The sequence below is a fragment of the Sarcophilus harrisii genome, chromosome 1, assembly GCF_902635505.1.
Source record: "Sarcophilus harrisii chromosome 1, mSarHar1.11, whole genome shotgun sequence".
In the NCBI taxonomy this organism is placed as follows: domain Eukaryota; kingdom Metazoa; phylum Chordata; class Mammalia; order Dasyuromorphia; family Dasyuridae; genus Sarcophilus; species Sarcophilus harrisii.
In genome coordinates, this window is record NC_045426.1 from 243,615,813 (window position 1) to 243,636,068 (window position 20,256).

Consider the following 20,256-nt stretch of genomic DNA (forward strand, 5'->3'; position numbering starts at 1 on the left):
CTGGTCTTTAGTTTTTGTTTTTTAATCTGTAAAATAGTCTCTTCTATCTCTTCTTGTATTTTATGTTTTCCCTTGAAAAAGGCTGAGACCTAGAGTTCCATGGCTGGAACTAGATATAAATTCATAATTTTCCTTCAGATTTAGTGGTTGGGTCTGTACATGTAGATCATAGAATAATCCATCTATTTTTATTTATTCTGATACCAATACTCTAAGTAATTTTTCTTATTGAGAGTTCCTTTCTTTAAAAGAAATCTTACCTAATAATCTAGTCCTTTCCCCTTTCCCATGTATATTTAATCTATTTGCGTTCTAAGCATTAGAGTTCCATGTTTTTTGGGATGTATACCTTCTATCTTGTTCTAAGATTGTTAAGTAAATATCAGTGAAGAGTGAACCTATTTATAGAAGTTTCCTATGTGCCTTCTATGTATACTCTTTATATAGGCGGTCCCCAATTGATTAATGGGGTTTATTCCAAAAGCTCATAATAAAAGTCAGGTTTTTGGAATTTGGAATACATTTGTGATGAAGCAATATTATAAATTGTGGTTAGGTTCTTTGGCTATCCCATGAGTCTCTTTAACTCATAATATCCCTGCTATTAGTACTCTAGAAACTATTCACCATTTGTAATATTGTTCCTATGGGAAAATGCATTTTAATGTCTAACTTGGAAAAGCTAGGAACAGATATTCCACTTGCCTGACAAGTCCCAGCAGCAAGAACTTCTCTTCCTCCATTCTTCTACCTGTATATTAATAGGATTAATGACTCCCTTACCTCTTAATCACTGGTAATAGCTCCTGTGGCCTGGGGGAGGAGGTGAAACAGGGCTGGAGTTAGAAAAAGCTAGGAGGACTTTGCTGTGGAGAGTGAAGAGTTGAATAGAGAAGCTATTGGGGGAGATAGCTGTTATTAAGATAAGACAACTGAAACCTTCAGCACTTGCAATCCTTCAATATTATAGAAACTTAACACCTTATGAGCAAAAAATATTTAAAATAGGAAACTTCCATATGGCCCATGAATTTTTCCCCATCTCCTCTTTTTTTTCCTCCTTCAGATATGTCCTGCAATGTGTCCCAAGATTCTTCCCTTCCAACCCAACAATTTAGTTTTGTCTTAAAAACTGATGTAATGGCCCTATTTGCCCCAAGTACATTTTGTTCAACTTACTCCATTTCTACTAGGACAAAGGGAACAAAAGTATGGTGTCAAGAAAGATTTGCCAGCTACAATGAGCAATATTAGAAATAAGGAGTCTATGGGTGGTGAGGAGGGGACTAGAGCCCTGGAAGGGAGACAATGAAGAGTTACAATGGGAAAGGTATGTAACTTCCCATGCTTTTTCTCACCCCCATTTTGTTGCTAATTGTTCTTAGGAGAGATATGTGACACAAGGTCTACATGGTAAGAGGCGATGCTGTAATGAGATTTTTTTATCTTATCATTGCTTCTTTTCCTCTCTCCTTATTCTTGACACTTCTCTATCACAGATTTTACTGAAGACTGACACTGAGGAGGTAGAAAAAAGTAAGACCCCCAAAATAGGCCATGGTAGGAATACTAAAGAGAGTGGAGGTGGAGGTTTCAGGAAGAGGCAAGATAGGGTTTGGTGGCTGTCTGTAGTACCAAGAAGAAGGTCAGAGAGTAGCATGAATCCCCCATATTGCCAAATAAGAGTGAAGTTTCTTTGACTGAATCTAGTTGGGTTTGCAATTTGTTAATGTGGGGAAGTTGGGCATTGGTGAGGCATGACTACCTAGAAAGTTTTTAAAAATTTCTTTTAAAAAATTAATTTGAATTCAAAATATCATCAAAAAACATGAACATTTCAGTATGTAGGAGGATCAAAAAGGGAGACTGCATATGGAACATTGAATTGGTTTTTTTTAAGTGTGTATTATTGCTATGTTGCTATTCCTTTCTGAACTTTCCTATATATTTTGGATAGCAGACCTTTCTTGAAGAAATTTGATACAATTCCCCTCCATCGACTATTTCCCTTCTCATTTTACAGCATTTCAATTTTATGAATTAAATTAAAACCTTTTCAATTTTATATAATTAAAATTATCCATTTTATCTTCTATGAATTCTTTAGTTAAGCATTTTTCCCCTCAACCACAGCTATGGAACATTATCTCCTTCTCTTCTCCAAGTTTATATGTATATGGATTTATATCTCCATCTATCTATCTATCTCTATCTCTATGTAACCTCTTATATTTAGAACATATATCCTTTTAGAGCACATTATACCTTATTTTATAATGTATATATTCTTCATGGGAGTAAATTAGGCACTTTAGAAGTCCCCAAAGACAGCTAGAGCACCACTTAATTCCCTGCTATAGGTAGTTGTTAACTGGTACTTTATAAAAGGTAAAGCAACTCCTAGAAATGCTTAATACCCTTAACAGTTTACAAATTGAGGGAATCTTGTTAGATAAGGGAAAAACAATTAGTCCAGGAAGGGAAGAAAGTTGCTAGAATACATTTAATTCAGAAAGATAGTTTTATTCATTCAGTAATTTGTATGGAACTGCTCCAGTGTAAGTAAGGGCAAAGTAAGGGAGTCCAGTCATCTATGAATGCATGGTGATGAAATAAAAAGCTCAACAAAAAAGTGAATCATACCCCAAAATCCATTTAATTGACTTTTTCTCCCCATAAGTTTGACAGATATTTGGGTGAACTTTCTGGAAAATTGGATGTTGGTTGAAAATAGCCAAAAAAAATAAAGGAAGAAATTAAGGGAATTGATTTATTCTGTTTACAGATAATGGATTTCATTTTGAAGAATAGGTCATTTTCTTTTTCTCTTCTCCCTTGGTTTTGCTGCAAGAAAACACTGTAGTACAAAATGTTCATGAGCCTTCTTTTCATCTTGTCTTTATTTCATTAGTCAAAAATAACAATATTTATCATCTCTTTCCAATTTTTCTCTCTTTGCAAAATAGTCTTTTGAAAGAGTAGTCTATTCCTCCTGTTTCCTTGTCTCGTTCTAGGAATGATAATTTCTGTTACCTATGTAAGGAAATGTTTATATTCATTGAAACAATGCCCATTTTGGTATTCTATTATTTCATCACTTTTAAGATTCAATTTAAGATATTATTACTAGTGAATCAGAATGTCATAGAATATTAGGATAATTCATGTAATGCAGTAGCATTCTCTACAATATCTTTGGCAAATATTATTTGAAATGACAAGGAGCAAAAAAAAAAGTTCATTCTATTTTTGGAAGGCTATTATCAGAAAAAAAAATCTCTGTTTAAAAGGCTGATTTCTCTCCCTGTAAATTCCACTTATTGCAGCTAAGTTTGTTCTCTGGATTTATAATCTTCTTTCATATGACATTTTTTTGGATATTTAAAAACAGCTATCAAGTACTATTGGCTTTTCTTTCTTTCTTTTTTTGAATGGGTGAGTGGGGTTAAAATTCCCGGTTACTTCAACTGCTTCTCATGTAACACAATTTCCATACCCTTGGTTAGTTTGCCCAGAACTCCTCTGATTTCTGATCCCATACAGAATGGAACCTAGACTATGCATATAGGAGCTCCAGTTTGAATGCCCTCTATGCTAGAGCCTCAATGTAATACTGTCTACTTATAATATGGCATTCAATCCAAGAGTATTTGACATTACAAAAAGGCTTATAATGTGGTTCACAATTTAGACTCTGGGGATGTAGCCAAAGCTGTAATATATGAATGAATGCATAGAGGTAAAAGTTTGAAGGCAAAGAAACCAAGAGGTTAACTATTTCTAAAGTACCTTTAGAGTGGTTTTCATGTTTAATTGATCAATGAGAGACATGAATCTAATGAAAGTACAAGTAGTTTCTTGGTAGAGTGTATTTCTTATATTTTAGTTGAGTACATGAAGCTTAATAAATACATTTACAAATATTGTTCCATTTAATGATCCTAGTACTACTATGAACAAGAGAGACATGTCTAGGACAACAGATTTTAGAAATCATAATCTGCTGTTCTTCTGCTCATGTACCGATTACCACTCACCAGCCTGGGGTTATACAGCTGAAAAGTAAAAGTGGAGTCATGAAACATCTAGATTTGGCTCCATGCCCTTATCCAAAAATGCATTGCCTGGCAAAAACTGGAATATACTTCTTAGTCTCTGGCTTATCCTATAATCAGATTCATATGGGACATTTTTCAAGCTGATATTTGGAGTTAAGACTCCACTGAATCAGTGTGTTATGTAATTTAGCACCTGAAATACTGAGGGGAAAATTCATAAACCAGTGAGATATTGGGGATTATGCAACCAAAAAAAAGTATGCTTATTTCCAAATCTCTAAGGGTTAAGAAAAGTTTTAAAGGAATTAAGTCATTGATTATAATACTCAAGGATTATAATCCCTTTTCCCAGTGGGGTATTACAAGCATTTGATTTCAGTTTCTGCTTTAAAGATTGCAACATCTTAAAAAAATAAAATAAAAGGGCAAACTGTGTATACTGTAAGTGTTATGTTTGACCACCCATGAAACAAACAGAACACTTTATCAGATGGACATGGAAAGCATAGTCTGTATAATTCTCTGGGCGGCCTCAGGCATATCCAATAATGGGTATATTGAGTCTATGATTAAAAAAATTTTTTTCATGAACAAAAAGAACACAATATATGCAAGGACACAGTTTAACAACTGAAAAATCATGTGGTAAATGTCAAAGCTCAGCCTGTAAAATGTTAATTCTCATCTGGAACAACATGTAAAGATTTTACACATGAAGTATGCTCAGAACGCTCTTAGTGTTTTGTTTGTACCTGTCTTGACAACTTACCACATTTTATGCATTTTTATTTCCTTGTATATACACACTTATGGGTTTATTTTCTTTTTATTTCTCTTATTAGGATGGAAATCATTTTTGATGTCTATTTATACACATACACAAAACATTCCCATACAATTCTTTGTACACAGTAGTTGTGTAAGTTAAGGGTTAGATCCCTTCATAGTAAGGTTGGAAATTTGACTTCTTTTGTATTCTCCCACAGAGCCTCATTAGAGTGCTCAGTATGCCCACAGCAGGCATTTTGGAAATGCTTATTGAATGAATATTGAGCCTTTCTATTATAGTCATCACAGAGTACTGAAAGTATTTGGTTAAATTATGTCTAGTTAATGAAATGACATAAAGGGAGTGATTTTACTTAGGGACTATATTGTTTTTAAGCACTTTCCATTAAAAACACAGACCTTAGAGGCCACCCAAAATATGTCATTTTTCTTCCCATGGGGCTTTTAAACCTTCTTTAACCTTTTAAACTCACATTTCACATTGGACAGAATGACTCTGCGCCACCATAATGGCATGCCTTTCTCAGTAGCAGCAAGATCATCAGTCACACATACTGGACCCTGTGACTCAAAGGGAAACCACCATTTCATATAGACATTTTGCTTCTGGAAACAATTTTTGTGTGTTTGTCTGTTTTATATAAATAATAGTTCTAAATGGAGCATATAGAGCTCCAAAGAGAGAGCCACTTTCTGTCAACTTGTGGGCCTTTCAAAAGAAGCAATCAGAATACACATATGAACAGATGTATCTGCAAGCAGGAATGAGTTCTCCCAAAGCTTTCAGTAGGGGACTAGTTCTTGCAGAGTGTAAAGCCTAATGTGTACTCATATTCATTTCAGAGGAAATTAAAAAAAAACACCTGGGAATAAATGTTAAACAAGTATTCCTACTACTTCTGCTGTCTTATAGCATTAAGCTGACATAGCATAATGTGAAACTTCAGGGTGACCTTGCTATTACAACACTGGGGCAAATCCTGGTTCTATCAGATTCCCCCACTTTTCTGAGGGGGAGGAAGGTGTCCCAAGATAATAGAATAAAGCAGAAATATCTCCATAATGGCCCTCATCCAATTGTAAGAACCTAAATAGAAGGGATAAGTATGTTCCTCGGGACTCAGTCTCTCTCATACCTTTATCATATTCTCCACTCTGGATTATGTTTATTGGTATATGCTGTGTTTATCCTATTTGGTGGTAAATAAGGGCAGTATTTTGTCCATTCTTATATCTTTCTAGCCCCTAGCACAATGCTCATTTAGCATTCCATAAATGCTTTTAATTTGAGTTAAAATCTATGTCCATTACTTTCTATGAGAACAAAACATACGTACATATATAACAGTGGAGCAGCCTAGTTGGGAACTTGAAAGGTATTTTAGTGACAATGGAGATGCTGTCTTAGCATTAATTACATATACTTACTGATGTTCTGCTCTCTGCAAGCCTGTAGAAAAGCAGGCTGTCACATAATTAATTTACCCAATAAGAGTGCCACCAGGTGGCAATATGCTCAAAATACCAGGTAAATAGTTTCACTGTGTATCCAGTGTACCCAGTGGGCTCAGCCTACCTATCATATAGATATTTTGCTTCTGGAAACAATTTTTGTGTATTTGTTTTATATAAATAATAGTTCTAAATGGAGTATATAGTACTAGAGAGCCACTTTCTGTTAATTGTAGACCTTTCAAAAGAAATAATCTACTACTTTCCTGACTTCTCATGGTGTATCAGGTGCTGGTCTCAGGTTTACAAAGCACTCTAAATGAAAAATGAAAATAAAATGGAAAAACTACTCCAAAAATTAAAAATCATGACAAACTATAGCTATAGAGCCCTCCTCTTTGACATGAGACAACTCCAATTCTTAGTCAACTTACTTAATTCATAAGATTCAGGCAACTGATTATTTGTGACCATGTAATAAGTGACAACAATAAGTTAAAACCATAGTAAAGTAAAATTGTAAGAAAATTATCAAGCATAGAACACTTCATATAGTTTTCCATCCCAACCTCCTACTACATAGTATAAGAATATTTTATTGGATGAAACTGATGGCTCCATTTGTACAGTTTTCTGACTGATGTGAAAGGATGGCAGGGAATGACTGAATCCTTTAAAATCATCTGCTAGACTGGCTGTAACACCTACCGGTACTCCTGAATTTCTGAATCTCTACAATCCATTTTCCCCACAGATCAGATTGAATTCCATCATAAAGTTGATGGTATTTGCATATGTACCAGAACGCTACCCTTCTTCCCCCTCACACATTATACTTATTTATTTCAAAAGATTAAGGATATATTCCATAGAGAGAGACAGCATGGTATAATTCTTAGAGGTCCTAATTATGACACTTACAATCTATGTAACCATGGGCAAATTAGCTTCCAATTTTGTTGTTCAACTGTTTCTATCATGTCTGATTCTTTGTAATTCTATTTGGCAAAGATGCCAAAGTGGTTTGCCATTCTCTTTTCCAGCTCATTTTAAATATGAGGAAATTGAGGCAAATGGGGTTAAGTAACTTGCCCAGGATCCCATAGCTAGTAATTGAGTTCAGATCCTTTTGAACTCAGGTCTGATTTTGGGTCTAAAAGTGCTCTGTCCACTGTACTGTACTGCTACCCAGCTTCTTATTTTGCCTAGCCAATTCTTTAAGATGATAAGTTAAAGTCAAGATGCTGATCTGTATTCTTAAAGAAATTTCCATACTAAGTAAAGACTTAGTTTCACTTAATAACCTATTGAAAATCATTTGCCTAAATTTTTAGGTGGTCTTTTAGCTCTACTCTATAGCACTGTAATTCTTGAACCAATTTATATTTTAAGACTCTACTTCAATCTTGGAATGAATTGACAAGTTATTCTTCTTTATTGATCATACATTTTAATTATCATCACTTTAATCTTTAAAGGATGTTCCTTAGTTCTAGTGTTCTTCATCTGACCTCATGTCAGTAATTCCTCTTAGCCTCTGTATTTTCAGATATCCTAAGATACAAAAAAATCCACCTCTGTCAGCTTCAGTTTCCTCTTCTGTAAAATGGAGAGGTAACCTATCTAAAGTGCTTTGTAAACCTTAAGTGATATAAAAATGCAATCATCATCATCATCATCATCATCATCTTTGTGGTGATCTTCTTCTTTAAGATAATAATGGTTCTCTCTGGGAGAAAGCAGGTTTCTCGAGGAGGTTTTCTGGAAGCAGCTTTAGTTTCAGTTGAAATAAATAATTACTCCAAAATGCAGCCAGCTGGTAAAAATGCAAACGTTTATTTTCTCCTTCCAAAATAGCCTGGTTAGTTGAGGCCTATCTCTCTGCTTGGTTCTACGAGCTCTTGCAGCTTTGTCCTTGGCTTCTGCCTCTGCTTTCTTCAGCCTCCAGCCAACACCAAGATGGAAGATGCAATGAATCTCTCTTGCCTCAAAGAGAGGGCTTGTGCGCTTCCTCCCAGAGTTCTCCTCTCCGACCCCAGTCAATGTTCCAGAGTAAGACTCTCTGGAGCTGTATTTATGCTGAGTGTAAAAGGCTGATTCTGCCTTCTGGAGGCAGGGATTAAGGGAGGCGTGAATTCAGATATCTCTTTCTAAGCCCTGAAATCTCCCAAACATGTGAACTCCAATGAGTACTTAAATATTTCTTGCTTCTATGAGCAAGAAATACTTCTCTAAAGGTGTGAACACAAGCATCGTTTTCTATCAGTTGTACTTAGTACCTTGTTTCAAGTTCTGGCCCAAAATATCTCCCTCTAAGATCAAATCAATCATATTGAACCATGCTAAATTAGATAATTATTGTCTCTATCAACTCTAATAGCTTAACAGTTTGTAAAGATTTCAACAATCTTTATCACCATCATCATCATCATCTTTATCATTATCATCATCTTTATCATCATCATCATCATCATCTTTATCATCATCATCAGTCTAGTTCCTATCCTATTTCTGATCTAACTTTAGCAATGTTGTAGTTTCCTTGAGGTGGTCTAGAACAAAGTTTCCTGTTTTGTTTTGAATAATTTTCCTGATAATATAATATAAGGGTCATTTCCAGACATTTTTGAACTAGAGAAGTTATGTGTTGTAGTTGTATATGCTATAGGCACATTTTTACAATTGTGGTTCATTGTTTCTGAACTGTCTTCTATAGCAGGGCATGGCTTCTTAAACTTTTTTCATTCGCAACCCTGGAGTATAGATATATAAAATAGATATACAAATCAAACAATTACTGACAATAAATTATAATTTTGCAATCGCCACATGGACTTATGCAACCCCATATGGGGTCATGAACTACAGATTAAGCTTTCTTCTTCAGGCTTTAAGATTCCATGGGATTATGTCATTAATGTAGTACAACTATAGGTCTTTTTATTTATGTGTGTGTTTGTGTATATTGCATATTTAAACAAGTGTATATGTGTATGTTTAAGAGGTTTGAATGAGGATATAATTCCTGAATCCAATTCCTGTTTCTTAATCTGTTTCCAAGTTATGCTTTCATTTTCATCTCATTGCCATGTACACTCAAGGACTTCTCCTTAAAATGAATAATAAAAGTGCAATTTCTCTTATGCAGGAGAAGTCTTACATTTGTTTTTTAAATAATTGAGATAAGAATAAGATAAAAAGAAGTGAGAGGAATTTTAGGATGACCTTAGGTCTCCTATGTTATTATTACCCTAACACAAGGATCTGAGTAGATAAGTTAGTTGTAAGGGATTTGTTGAGGCATATTCAGTTTAGTAAGTTGCCCAGGGTCATACAACAAATATTTAAGCACATATTGGGGAACCTAAGTCATGCATTTTGTCACTTACATTGTCTCTATAACTACACTAATATTGATTTTGTTGTTTTTACTATTATATTTGATCCTTTTACCATAGATTGATATTTACAAACTAATATAATATTTTAAATTTATCTAATTATACACATATGCATATATTTATATGACTACTTCAAATTTGAATACATTAACAGGCTTCAAAGTGCTTTTTGTTGTTGCTGCTGTTGTTGTTCTTTAATATAGAGGATCCATGAATTCAAAAGATTTGAAGATTCTTGTTCTGTATCCCTTTCTTGGATCATAACTGATAGCCTAGAGTCTGTAATTTCATAAGCTTTCAGAGCACCAGGATGAGTCTATCTAAAACGATTCTAGGATATTAGAACTGAAAGGCACTTTGGGGCTTATCTAGTCTAATCGCCTCTTTTTACAGGGAGATAAACTGAGAGCAGAGAACTAAAATGCCTTGCCCAAGATCACATAGCTAATTAATGGTGGAGCTGGCCCTAAAAGGTGTCAGTAACTTTCATTGCTCTTCCACCATTCAGCAAGTTTTAGGTGGGTGATATCCAAAGGCTTGAAAAATATATCGTGTGCTCTTTCTCTCTTATCATTGGTTTTTGAGACATACCAGTCTTTGTTTTTCAATCCATAGAAATGGTCATTTCTTGATTTCTTAATCTCAAACTAAAAATGGCACAATGTCTCACTCATAAAGATGACTCCTTTTTTCTCAGCCTTATTGGGTTTTGTTTTTAGGTGTATAAGTAAGTGACTTTCTATTGGTTTTCTTTGTCCATGGGACTAGGCCTAAAATTTCTATATTCATGTTTGAGCTTTGAAACTATAGTTCAACTTATGGTAAAAATCTCTTTTCTCTTTTGGAAACCAGCTTCAAATTTCATATGGTGAATACCTTCCTCAGAGCAAAATGACTGTCTGTAAGCTAAGCAGAAGTATTTGAGAGAAAAAAAAATTCTTGACATAGTCTTATCAAGATATATCATGGATCAAATAGGAAGAGGATCAGACAACCTTTTTGCTTTATTAAATTATTAGGTGTCTGTTTACCTGGGACCTGAAATACTATGCCAACACTTCATTTTGATTTTGTAGATGTAGAAACTCAGACTTAAGGATATTTTGTCAACAATGTAGGACAGGATTGAGAATAGAACTCAGTTTCTGCATTTCTATTTGGTCTGAATCTTTGAATTAAGATAGCTTACCTATCAAGAAATAGTTTCTTTCTGGGCTGAGTAGTCTCATAATACTGTAAGTTTTAGAACTGGCAGAAACTTTGTCATTTACCTACCCTCATTTTTAAAGTTTTAAACTGAGATTTTGAAGAATTATAGAAGTAACTGACCTGAGTGAATGGGGAAATGGTGGTACTCTCACAGTAATTAAAAAATTTGGAAGGGAAAAAGTTCAGGAAGTTTGATTTTAGACACCTCCAGCTTGAGATGCTTAGAGGATATTCAATTCAAGATGCCCAGGAAGTAGTTGGGGATACATGGTTGTAATTCAGAAAAGAGATTAGAGTGGCATACCTGGAAATCATCCTCACAGAGATAAGTGAAACAATAGGAGATAATGAGATTATAAAGTGAGATATTACAGAAAAGGGCACCCAGTACAGAGCCATAGGAGCACCCACAGTTAGAGGATATGACAAGTATAAAGAGTCAGCAAAAGAGCTTGAGAAGAATCAAGTCACACAAAGAGAAGAGCCTGGAGAGAACAATGTCATAGAGAGTAGACCATATCCAGGAAAATTACTAGAACTATCAAATACTTCAGAGAGGTCTAGAAAGATCAAGAATGAGAAAAGACCATTAGAGATCATTAGTAACTTTAGAGAGAACATTTTTATTGAATGATGAGATTGGAAGCCAGATTGCCCAGGGATAGAGGAGGATGAGAGAAATGCAAACTCCATGTATAAAATGAGCTTCTCAAGGAATTTAGCTAATAAGGAGAGAAAAGATAGAAAATGATAACTAGCAGGGATGGTCAGATCAAGTGAAAGTTTTTTTTTGTTTGTTTGTTTTGTTTTTAAAGATATGAGAGATATGGGCATGTTTTTAGGCATCAGAAAAGGTGTCAGTAGATAAGGAGAGATTGAAGAGGGGCCTGATGGGGGTGAATTTGCTGGACAAGATTGCTTTTTTAAAAAATTAATTTATTATATTCCTAATATTGAGCAGCAATAAAAATCAATTTAACATGTATTTAAAATCAATTATGCTTAAAAAAAACTAATTCCTCCTGAAAATATGAACATATCAAATTACTAGTGATCATACTTGTGTCCCCTTCCTTCTGTGTACCTAATTAATGTTTGCATCTGTGTATATAGTTTTCCTTTTATACTAATAGCTTGTGTCTTCTTAGTGTCTTGAAGTATGCAAAGCAGTTTCCTCACAATAAACTTGTGAAGTTGGTAATATAAATATTATTATCCCCATTTTTAAGCTAAGAAAACTGAGACCCAGAGAAATTAGGTGATTTTCCCAGGTTACATTGCTGATACATGAAAGAGTCAGAATTTGTATGTGAGTCTCATGAATTCATGATCAACACTCTTTTAATTATTCCATATTGACTTTTTTTACAATCACCATGTACATGTATTTTTCTTTTGATTTTATTCTCTATTTCCCACTATTTCATACAACGCTCTTCAAATTCCTTTATATTCTTTATAATTATTTTGGGAGGACTTCATAGTAACCTGTTTCATTGACATAATGTAGTTTATTTGGCCATTTACTAACTATTAGATTGATAGATAGCTTCTAGTTCTTTATAATAAAAAATGAAGTTGTCATAAACTTGTACATTCCTAATAACTGAGTCAGAGGGTATGATTATTTTTGTGACTTCCTAGTGTACTAAAAGATTCTACTCATTTACATATATACACATGTAAATGAGAACATGTATATATGTCCTTTCCAGCATTTAATTTTGTCAGTTTTAGTTAATATCCAATAAGCCACTTTATGGGTGTCTTGAAAATCAATTGCTCACGGGTGGAAGCCCAGGATAATAGTTAAATCATATTCACTATAATACTCATCCTTTGTTCATAATATATAAAATGCTCTCATGAGAATTTGACTTGAAGACTCCAAATATTTAGGAGAGAATAACAGAAGATTAGAAAGCCAAATTGCTGGAATCCAGGAGAGGATTTATACTTCTTAGCATCTTCTTTAGTCAGTCTCTCTCCTCTCCTTCCACCATGCCTCATCTGTCGTTTTTTCATTTTTCTTCCTGTCTCTTAATTTTGTTTCATGCTATATCTTTTGGGGGTTTCATTTTCCTTCTCTTGAATACTTCATTATTTTTCATTCCTTCAATGTCAAGAATAACTGGAAATTGCTTAATAAATTTTTACTAATATGATGCTAATATATGAGCAAAAAAATTTAAGAATATTAGAGTATTTTCCTTCAAAATAAAGAATTCCTTTGATTCCTTTCCTGTTTTTCTTGCTATCACCTAGTTCAGGTTTTTGTCACTTTTTAAATGGATTACTAAAAGTCTCCTTGATTCAAATCTCTTCCCACATTTTAATTGTTAGGATAATTTTTTCTTAGACATTGCTTTTGCTGTTACTCCTTTGCTACAACATCTTCATTGATTCAACTTCCAGTGATATTAAGTTTAAATCTCTCTTCTTGTTTTTTAAAGACTTGCATAATCTGGTCTCATGCCAGCAAGGCAAACTTATTTCCTTTGATCCCTAATAGTCACACAAGTGTCCTCACCATACCATAAACATACCATAAACATCCTAGCCTACTCATTTAATATTACCTAGAATGTCCTCTTCTCTCCTGCATTCTATGTCCAACCATCCTTAAAATCATGGCTTAAATTCTTCCTTCATTCCTCCCTGATCTCCCTCTCACTTGATCACCAATAGTATTTTTAGCTTATAACTCACAATTTGTTATTTAATTATGTATAACCTTTTATGTTTCCCTAATGTTCATGTGACTCCTACCAAATTCCTTTTATGACACAGACATGGTATGAAACCTTAACCAGGTAGGATGAAAACAGAGAAAGAAAATTATAGACCAATTTCCCTAATGAATATTAATACAAAAATCTTAAATAAAATATTAGCAAAGAGATTACATAAAATCATGCCTAGGATAATATACCATCACCAAGTAGTGTATTATCCTGGGGATGATTTTTTGTAATCTCTTTGGATTTATACCAGGAATGCAGGGCTGGTTCAATATTAGGAAAACTATTAGCATAATTGATTATATCAATAACCAAACTAACAAAAACCATGTTATTATCTCAATAGATGCAGAAAAAGCATTTGACAAAATCCACACCCATTCCTATGAAAAACACTAGAGAATATAGGAATAAATGGATTTTTCCTTAAAATAATCAGTAGCATCTATTAAAACCATCAGCAAGCATCATATGTAATGGAGATAAACTAGAACAATTCCCAATAAGATCAAGAGTGAAATAAGGTTGCCCACTATCAAAATTACTATTCAATATTTTATTAGAAATGTTAGCACTGGCAATAAAAGAAGAAAAATAGATGAAAGGAATTAGATTAGATAATGATAAAACTAAATTATCACTCTTTGCGGATGATATGATGGTATACTTAGAGAATCAACTAAAAAACTACTAGTAACAATCTACAATTTCAGCAAAATTGCAGGATACAAAATAAATTCACATAAATCATCAACATTTTTATATATCACCAATAAAATCCAGCAGCAAGAGATACAAAGAGAAATTCCATTTAAAATAATTGTTGATAGTATAAAATATTTGGGAATTTATCTACCAAGGGAAAATCAGGAGCTATATGAAAAAAAATGACAAAACACCTTCCACACAAATAAAGTCATATCTAAACAACTGGAAAAATATCAAGTGCTCTTGGATAGATCAAATGAATATAATAAAAATGACAATACTCCTAAATTAATTTACTTATTTAGTACTGTACCCAAATTCCCAAGAAATTATTTTACAGATCTAGAAAAAATAATAACAAAATTCATCCGGAAGAACAAAAGGCAAGAATTTCCAAAGGAATTAATGAAAAAAAAAAGCAAATTAAGGTAGACTAGTCAGACCTAAAAATATATTATAAAGCAATGGTCATCAAAACCCTATTGTTCATGTGTCTTGTCTTTTCAGTTAGATTATGAAGTTGTTGGGGGCAAGAACCTTGTCATATACTTTTTTCCAGATCCTTATAGAATTGATTACTCCATAAATATTAGCTGATTGAGCTGTTACTTTATGATAACAATGTTTTTTCTTGAACCATGTTACAGTTGCCTGTAAAATTGATCTGTTTTTCCCACTTTCTTTCTTGCTGTTGTTCTGCCAGTGAATGTCCCTTCAACTGTAATGGAAGCCATGTGCAGACAAGACACCCTGCAGTCCTTTAACAAAAGCAGCAAGCTCTCTCCTGCCACACCACAGCGCTCTGTAGTTTTCCCACAGACTCCATGTAGCCGGAATTTCTCTCTCCTGGATAAGGCTGGGCCCATCGAGTCAGGATTTAATCAAATCAATGTAAAAAACCAGCGAGTTCTTGCAAGCCCAACTTCAACCAGCCAACTCAACTCTGAGTTTAGTGACTGGCACCTTTGGAAATGTGGGCAATGCTTTAAGACATTCACTCAGCGGATCCTTTTACAGATGCACGTATGCACCCAGAACCCTGACAGGTAAAATTTGGGCATCTGCCTACCATTTGTAAGTGTAAACTTAGCTATGTTTGTTCCACTTCCTCAAAACAAACCACCTGTGAACAGAATATCCACAGCATCTCATAACTGAAGGGAACCTTAAGTCAGACAGTGATGGCTACTGCTTGATTTTGTGGTTTATAAAAATAATTTGGGAGTTGAGTCCACAGATTAGGGGGAAGTGGATGGTAATTTTGCCTGTTTTTTTTAGTTTTATACAACTAGTTGTAAGAGGGTGAAAAAAAGAAGGAAGATTTATGAATATCATAAATGGAAAAACGAGGTCAAGATAGTTAAAATCTTCTCTGTCTTACAAAGATAATATAACTCTCTGCTGTGCTGCTGTCACAGTCATTTCAGAGTTCACCTATAGTGTGCAATGTGTATGAGCTTAATTAAGTACCGAGAGGTAATGAATTGGAATTTTTTGCTTAGTACTATTTTTCTTCAGAGCATGCAAACCCATAAATCGTGCAAAGCTGTCAAAAGGAAATACCTCCTCTCTCAGTGATGTGGAGGAAAACAGATGCCACTTATTCAATAAACTAATATCCACACAGAAGAAAAATGTTGACTAGATACCTCAGAGTCAAAGTTGGCTTGAAAGTTTGTCAATAAGGAATTTTATGGCCATGAACTGAGGATGAAATTTAGCTGAACAAGTGAATTAAAATTTCAGGTACTCTGACCAGTGGCACAGTAGATATAATGGAACCATTATTTATGAATCAAAACTGGTTTATTTGACAATCTTGATAGCTGGCATCACAAAAGACAAAAATCAAATTAATTCAATAGGAAAGGATTTCTGTGTTTTATCTCTTCTTTATTTGTGATGAAAATTTGACTAAAAATACTAAGTATCTGGAAAAATCACTGTGGATGTAACGGGATACAAAAGTGGAAAAATATTTCCCTATGGCAAGCATGAAAGCCTAAAGAGGCAAAAGCTCTGGTTTCTTTTCTAATTTTGAGACAAATCTACAGAAAATATAAAGCATAAATGATTTAATTTTGTATGATATAATAATCTGCCTAATTTCTCCTTGCTGGTTCACAAGTCTCAAGAAGGTGGCTCCTCATAGTCATAGAGTGAAGATAAGTTTTCTTCTGAGAGGTGAAATTAGTTTTTCCAACTTTATGGATTTCTGTACGGTTAGCTTATGAGCTGTAGGAGGAAAATAGAGTTAACTATAACTTTCTCACTATAGTTCTACTGGTAAACATTTTATAAAATAGTCATTAATTTTAGCACATACATGTTTTCATGTTAGCAACAAACATTGCTGAAAAGAAATAAATGTTAGAATAAAATTTTCTTTTTTGGGGAATGTTAAAATAGAATTTAAAAACCTTTCTTCATCTGTCACTTTTATTAGAGGGAGTATCTCCTGATAGAAACTTTTTCTATTCCCTGCACACCTTTTTACCATGTATGTTGGCTGTTGAAATGGTATGAACATCTTGAAACTGTTTTCTTTGAATCCAATAAGGATGTAGTAAGATTCACTAAGCAAAAGTTTTAAAAGCACTTGCATCTGCTTCCAGTGAAATGACTGCAGGTGTAGCTGCAGCCTCCTGGTATTATTTTGTATTTGGGGAACTTTCCCAGCTGAAAGATACTTTCAAGCAACATTCCCATTGTGAACTTAATTAAGAGATCAAGTGACTTCAGATGGAATAGGCTAAGGGTCACTGTAGACACTCATTCCTAACTGCTTAACTAAAAGTAAGGTGAATTAAATGAAATTATAGCTGGAAGAATCTGGTTTCTGAAACAGAACCATTTTAACTTGGAGCATAACACATTTCTATGCTTTCTGCATCATAAAGAGATGAAAAATGACCATAATAAATCAAAAGACATTGAAATAAACTTTTGCCAGACTCTGGTTATATAATTTACTCAGTGAAGTCAGATTTGCATTAAGGTTTATATTCCTATGATATGTGTGCTGTAAAATAATAGTTGTATAGTTAGTAATGGTTACCTAAAAACTTTCAGAAAAACCGACCAACCAAAAAATACATATTTTTGAGTATCATAGGGAAGAGACAGGTAATTTTCATTTGTTCAAATTTAATTTAGACTTATAGGCCAGAGTCTAGAGTGAACTGACATCCTAGAACTTTTCTAGACCCATGATTTGTTTATTTCTTACATAGAGTGACCAGGCATTCAAAGCTTAGCAAAATGAGGAAATTGTACAATTCAGACAAGGACTCTGAATTGGGCTGAATAACTAAAGTACCTGTATTGCTCAAGTTCAACACTTTTTTCCCCACTACATTGTGGGGACCTGGTAATAACTATTCAATATCATCTATATCAGGGACTCTAAACTTGGAATCTGTAGACATTTTGGGGAATATATTTCAGTGGGCCCATGAAGTTGGATAAGAAAAAAAAATATATATATATATATTTTACTAATTACTAATTGAAATTCAGCATTTCCTTCAAATATGAACTAACAAATATTCAGAGGTGTCCACAAATTTCTTTGGGGACCAAAAAGGGACGTTGATACAAAAGATTAAGAAGCCTTGATACAAAATTAACTTTCTTTTTTCTTTGGCAAGGGGTTAAGTGACATGCACAGGGTCACACATCTAGAAGTGTTAAGTGTCTGAGATCAGATTTGAACTCAGGTTCTCCTGACTTCAAGGCTGGTGCTCTATCCACTTCACCACCTAGCTGCCCCTGATCTTTGAATTAACTTAAAATGATTATTGCCTTAAAAAATAATCCACCATATACTACTAATAATGGGAAGATTTCCAAATCATAGTAGCAAATCAACTTTAGTCATTGGGGGTCACATGGAAAGTAAGGGTTGCTTTTTAAAAAGATAATAACAGCTAAAATTAACATGATGTCAGAAAGTGAAGAATTAAGAAGCCTCTTGAAAGAGGAAAATGTAAAATTGCTAGTTTGAAGTGTAACATCAAAAAAATAATATCTTGGCAACTGGTCCTTTCACTTCTTGGCAAATAGAGGGAGAAGAAATGGAAGCAGTGACAGATTTTATAAGTCTTGGGCTCAAATATCACTGCAGATGGTGACTTTAACCATGAAATTAAAAGCCACTTGCTCCTTGGACAGAATACCAAAGAACAGAAATCACCTTGCCAGCAAAGGATTGTATAGTCAAAGCTATGGTTTTTCCAGTAACAATCTATGGCTGTTATAAGGTGGATTATAAGGAAAGCTGAGTTCTGCAGAATCAATGCTTTTGATGTTGAAGAAGACTTCTGAAAGTGTTTTGGACAGCAAGGAGATCAAATTAGTCAATACTTAAAGAAATTAATTCAGACTATTCCTGGTAAGGCCAAACATTAAAGCTGAAGCTTAATATGAATATAATACTTAGTTTATTACTTCATACTGAAGCTTTGGCCACATGAGAAGATGGATTCATTGGGAAAGACTCTGATGTTGGGAAAGATTGAAGGCAAAAGGGAAAATGGGTGGCAGAGGATGAGAGGGATGGATAACATCACAGAAACAATGAACATGAAATTGGACATACTTTGAGAGATGGTGGAAAATAGGAGGGCCTGTCATACTATGGTCCATGGGCTAATGAAGAGTCAGATGTGTTTGAATAACAACAACAACAAAAAATTTGCATAGAGCTTTAAGGTTTACAATGTGCTTTATATAGATTGTCTCATTTGATGGGTTTTCCCTATCTTATCAGAAATTTAGATCAAGTTATTTTTCGCTGTGGTGGTGATTGTTTTTTGAGAAGCAATTGGGGTTAAGTGACTTGATCAGGATCACACAACTATTGAGTGTCTGAGGACAGATTTGAACTCAGGAAGATGAGTCTCCCTTATCCAGGCCTGGCACTCTATCTACTGTGTCACCTGGCTGTGCTAATTCCCAAATCTTGACTGTCATTGGTATAGATGATTTAGGAGCTATATTAGATCAGAGTCACAGAAAATCAGTCCAGTTCTCTTAATATATATACAGGAGGAAACTGAGTTCCAAATAGATGAATTCTATTATGGGGCAGAGCTAAGGCTTGAATTCAAATCTTCTTACTCTTAAGAACTATTTTCTTATGATTCTTAAAGGAAATTGTTATAAATTTCTCATGGAACATATGTACAAAACTGTCTGGAGACATCCAAAAGAGAATTCAACTTGGTTAATTTTTCTCAACTGCATCAATGCTTTTTCTCCAGCAGTAAAGAATTAGGAATCTTTTACCTTATCAGTTTAAAAACTTGCAAATGCAGAGCCTGTGATGTGATATCCATATAGTCTCATAGCATCCTCTGAGGATGGCAGCTCACTGAGGGGCCAGAGCAGCATAAGCCCAAGGAGGCGTCTTCATGATCATTCTATCAGAAGAGGGTAAGAAAGATCATATCTCATCCTCCTCACCATAGCTCATAATGGGGCTTTTCTCCAACATGCTCCATTTTCTTTTCTCTTTCTGCCTCTTCGACTCCCCTATACTTGCTATGCAAGTTCTCAGCAATGGTGGCACAATGGCTAGTCTCAATTCAAATCCAGTCTGAGATACTTAATAATTGGGTAAGTCAAGTAATCTTTCTCCATCTCAGTTTCTTCAAAGATATAATATTTGATAATAATAGCACCTACCCCAGAGTTGTTTTGAGGATCAAATGAGATATTTGTTAAAAAGGACTTTTAGCACATTCTGGAATGGAGTAGCACTATATATTTATTTCTTTCCCCTTCCATTTCTCAACATTTCCTTCTTTTCTCACTTTTGAACTGGTCCTCTCTTCTTACCAATTATTGGGCACCCATGAAATAGCTGCATACATGAAGCTAGGAAAATTCCTTGGC

At 34.3% G+C, this 20,256-nt stretch overlaps 1 protein-coding gene across 3 annotated transcripts in view; it reads left to right on the top strand.

Annotated features, from left to right (window-relative positions):
- PRDM6 (PR/SET domain 6) overlaps window positions 1-20,256 on the top strand; it is a 148,586-nt gene that overhangs the window by 110,289 nt on the left and 18,041 nt on the right. For all 3 annotated transcript variants that reach the window (XM_031939120.1, XM_031939114.1, XM_031939107.1), the window contains exon 6: window positions 15,062-15,404. In XM_031939120.1, the coding sequence (XP_031794980.1) occupies window positions 15,062-15,404 (343 nt within the window). The remainder of the gene's footprint in view (window positions 1-15,061; window positions 15,405-20,256) is intronic.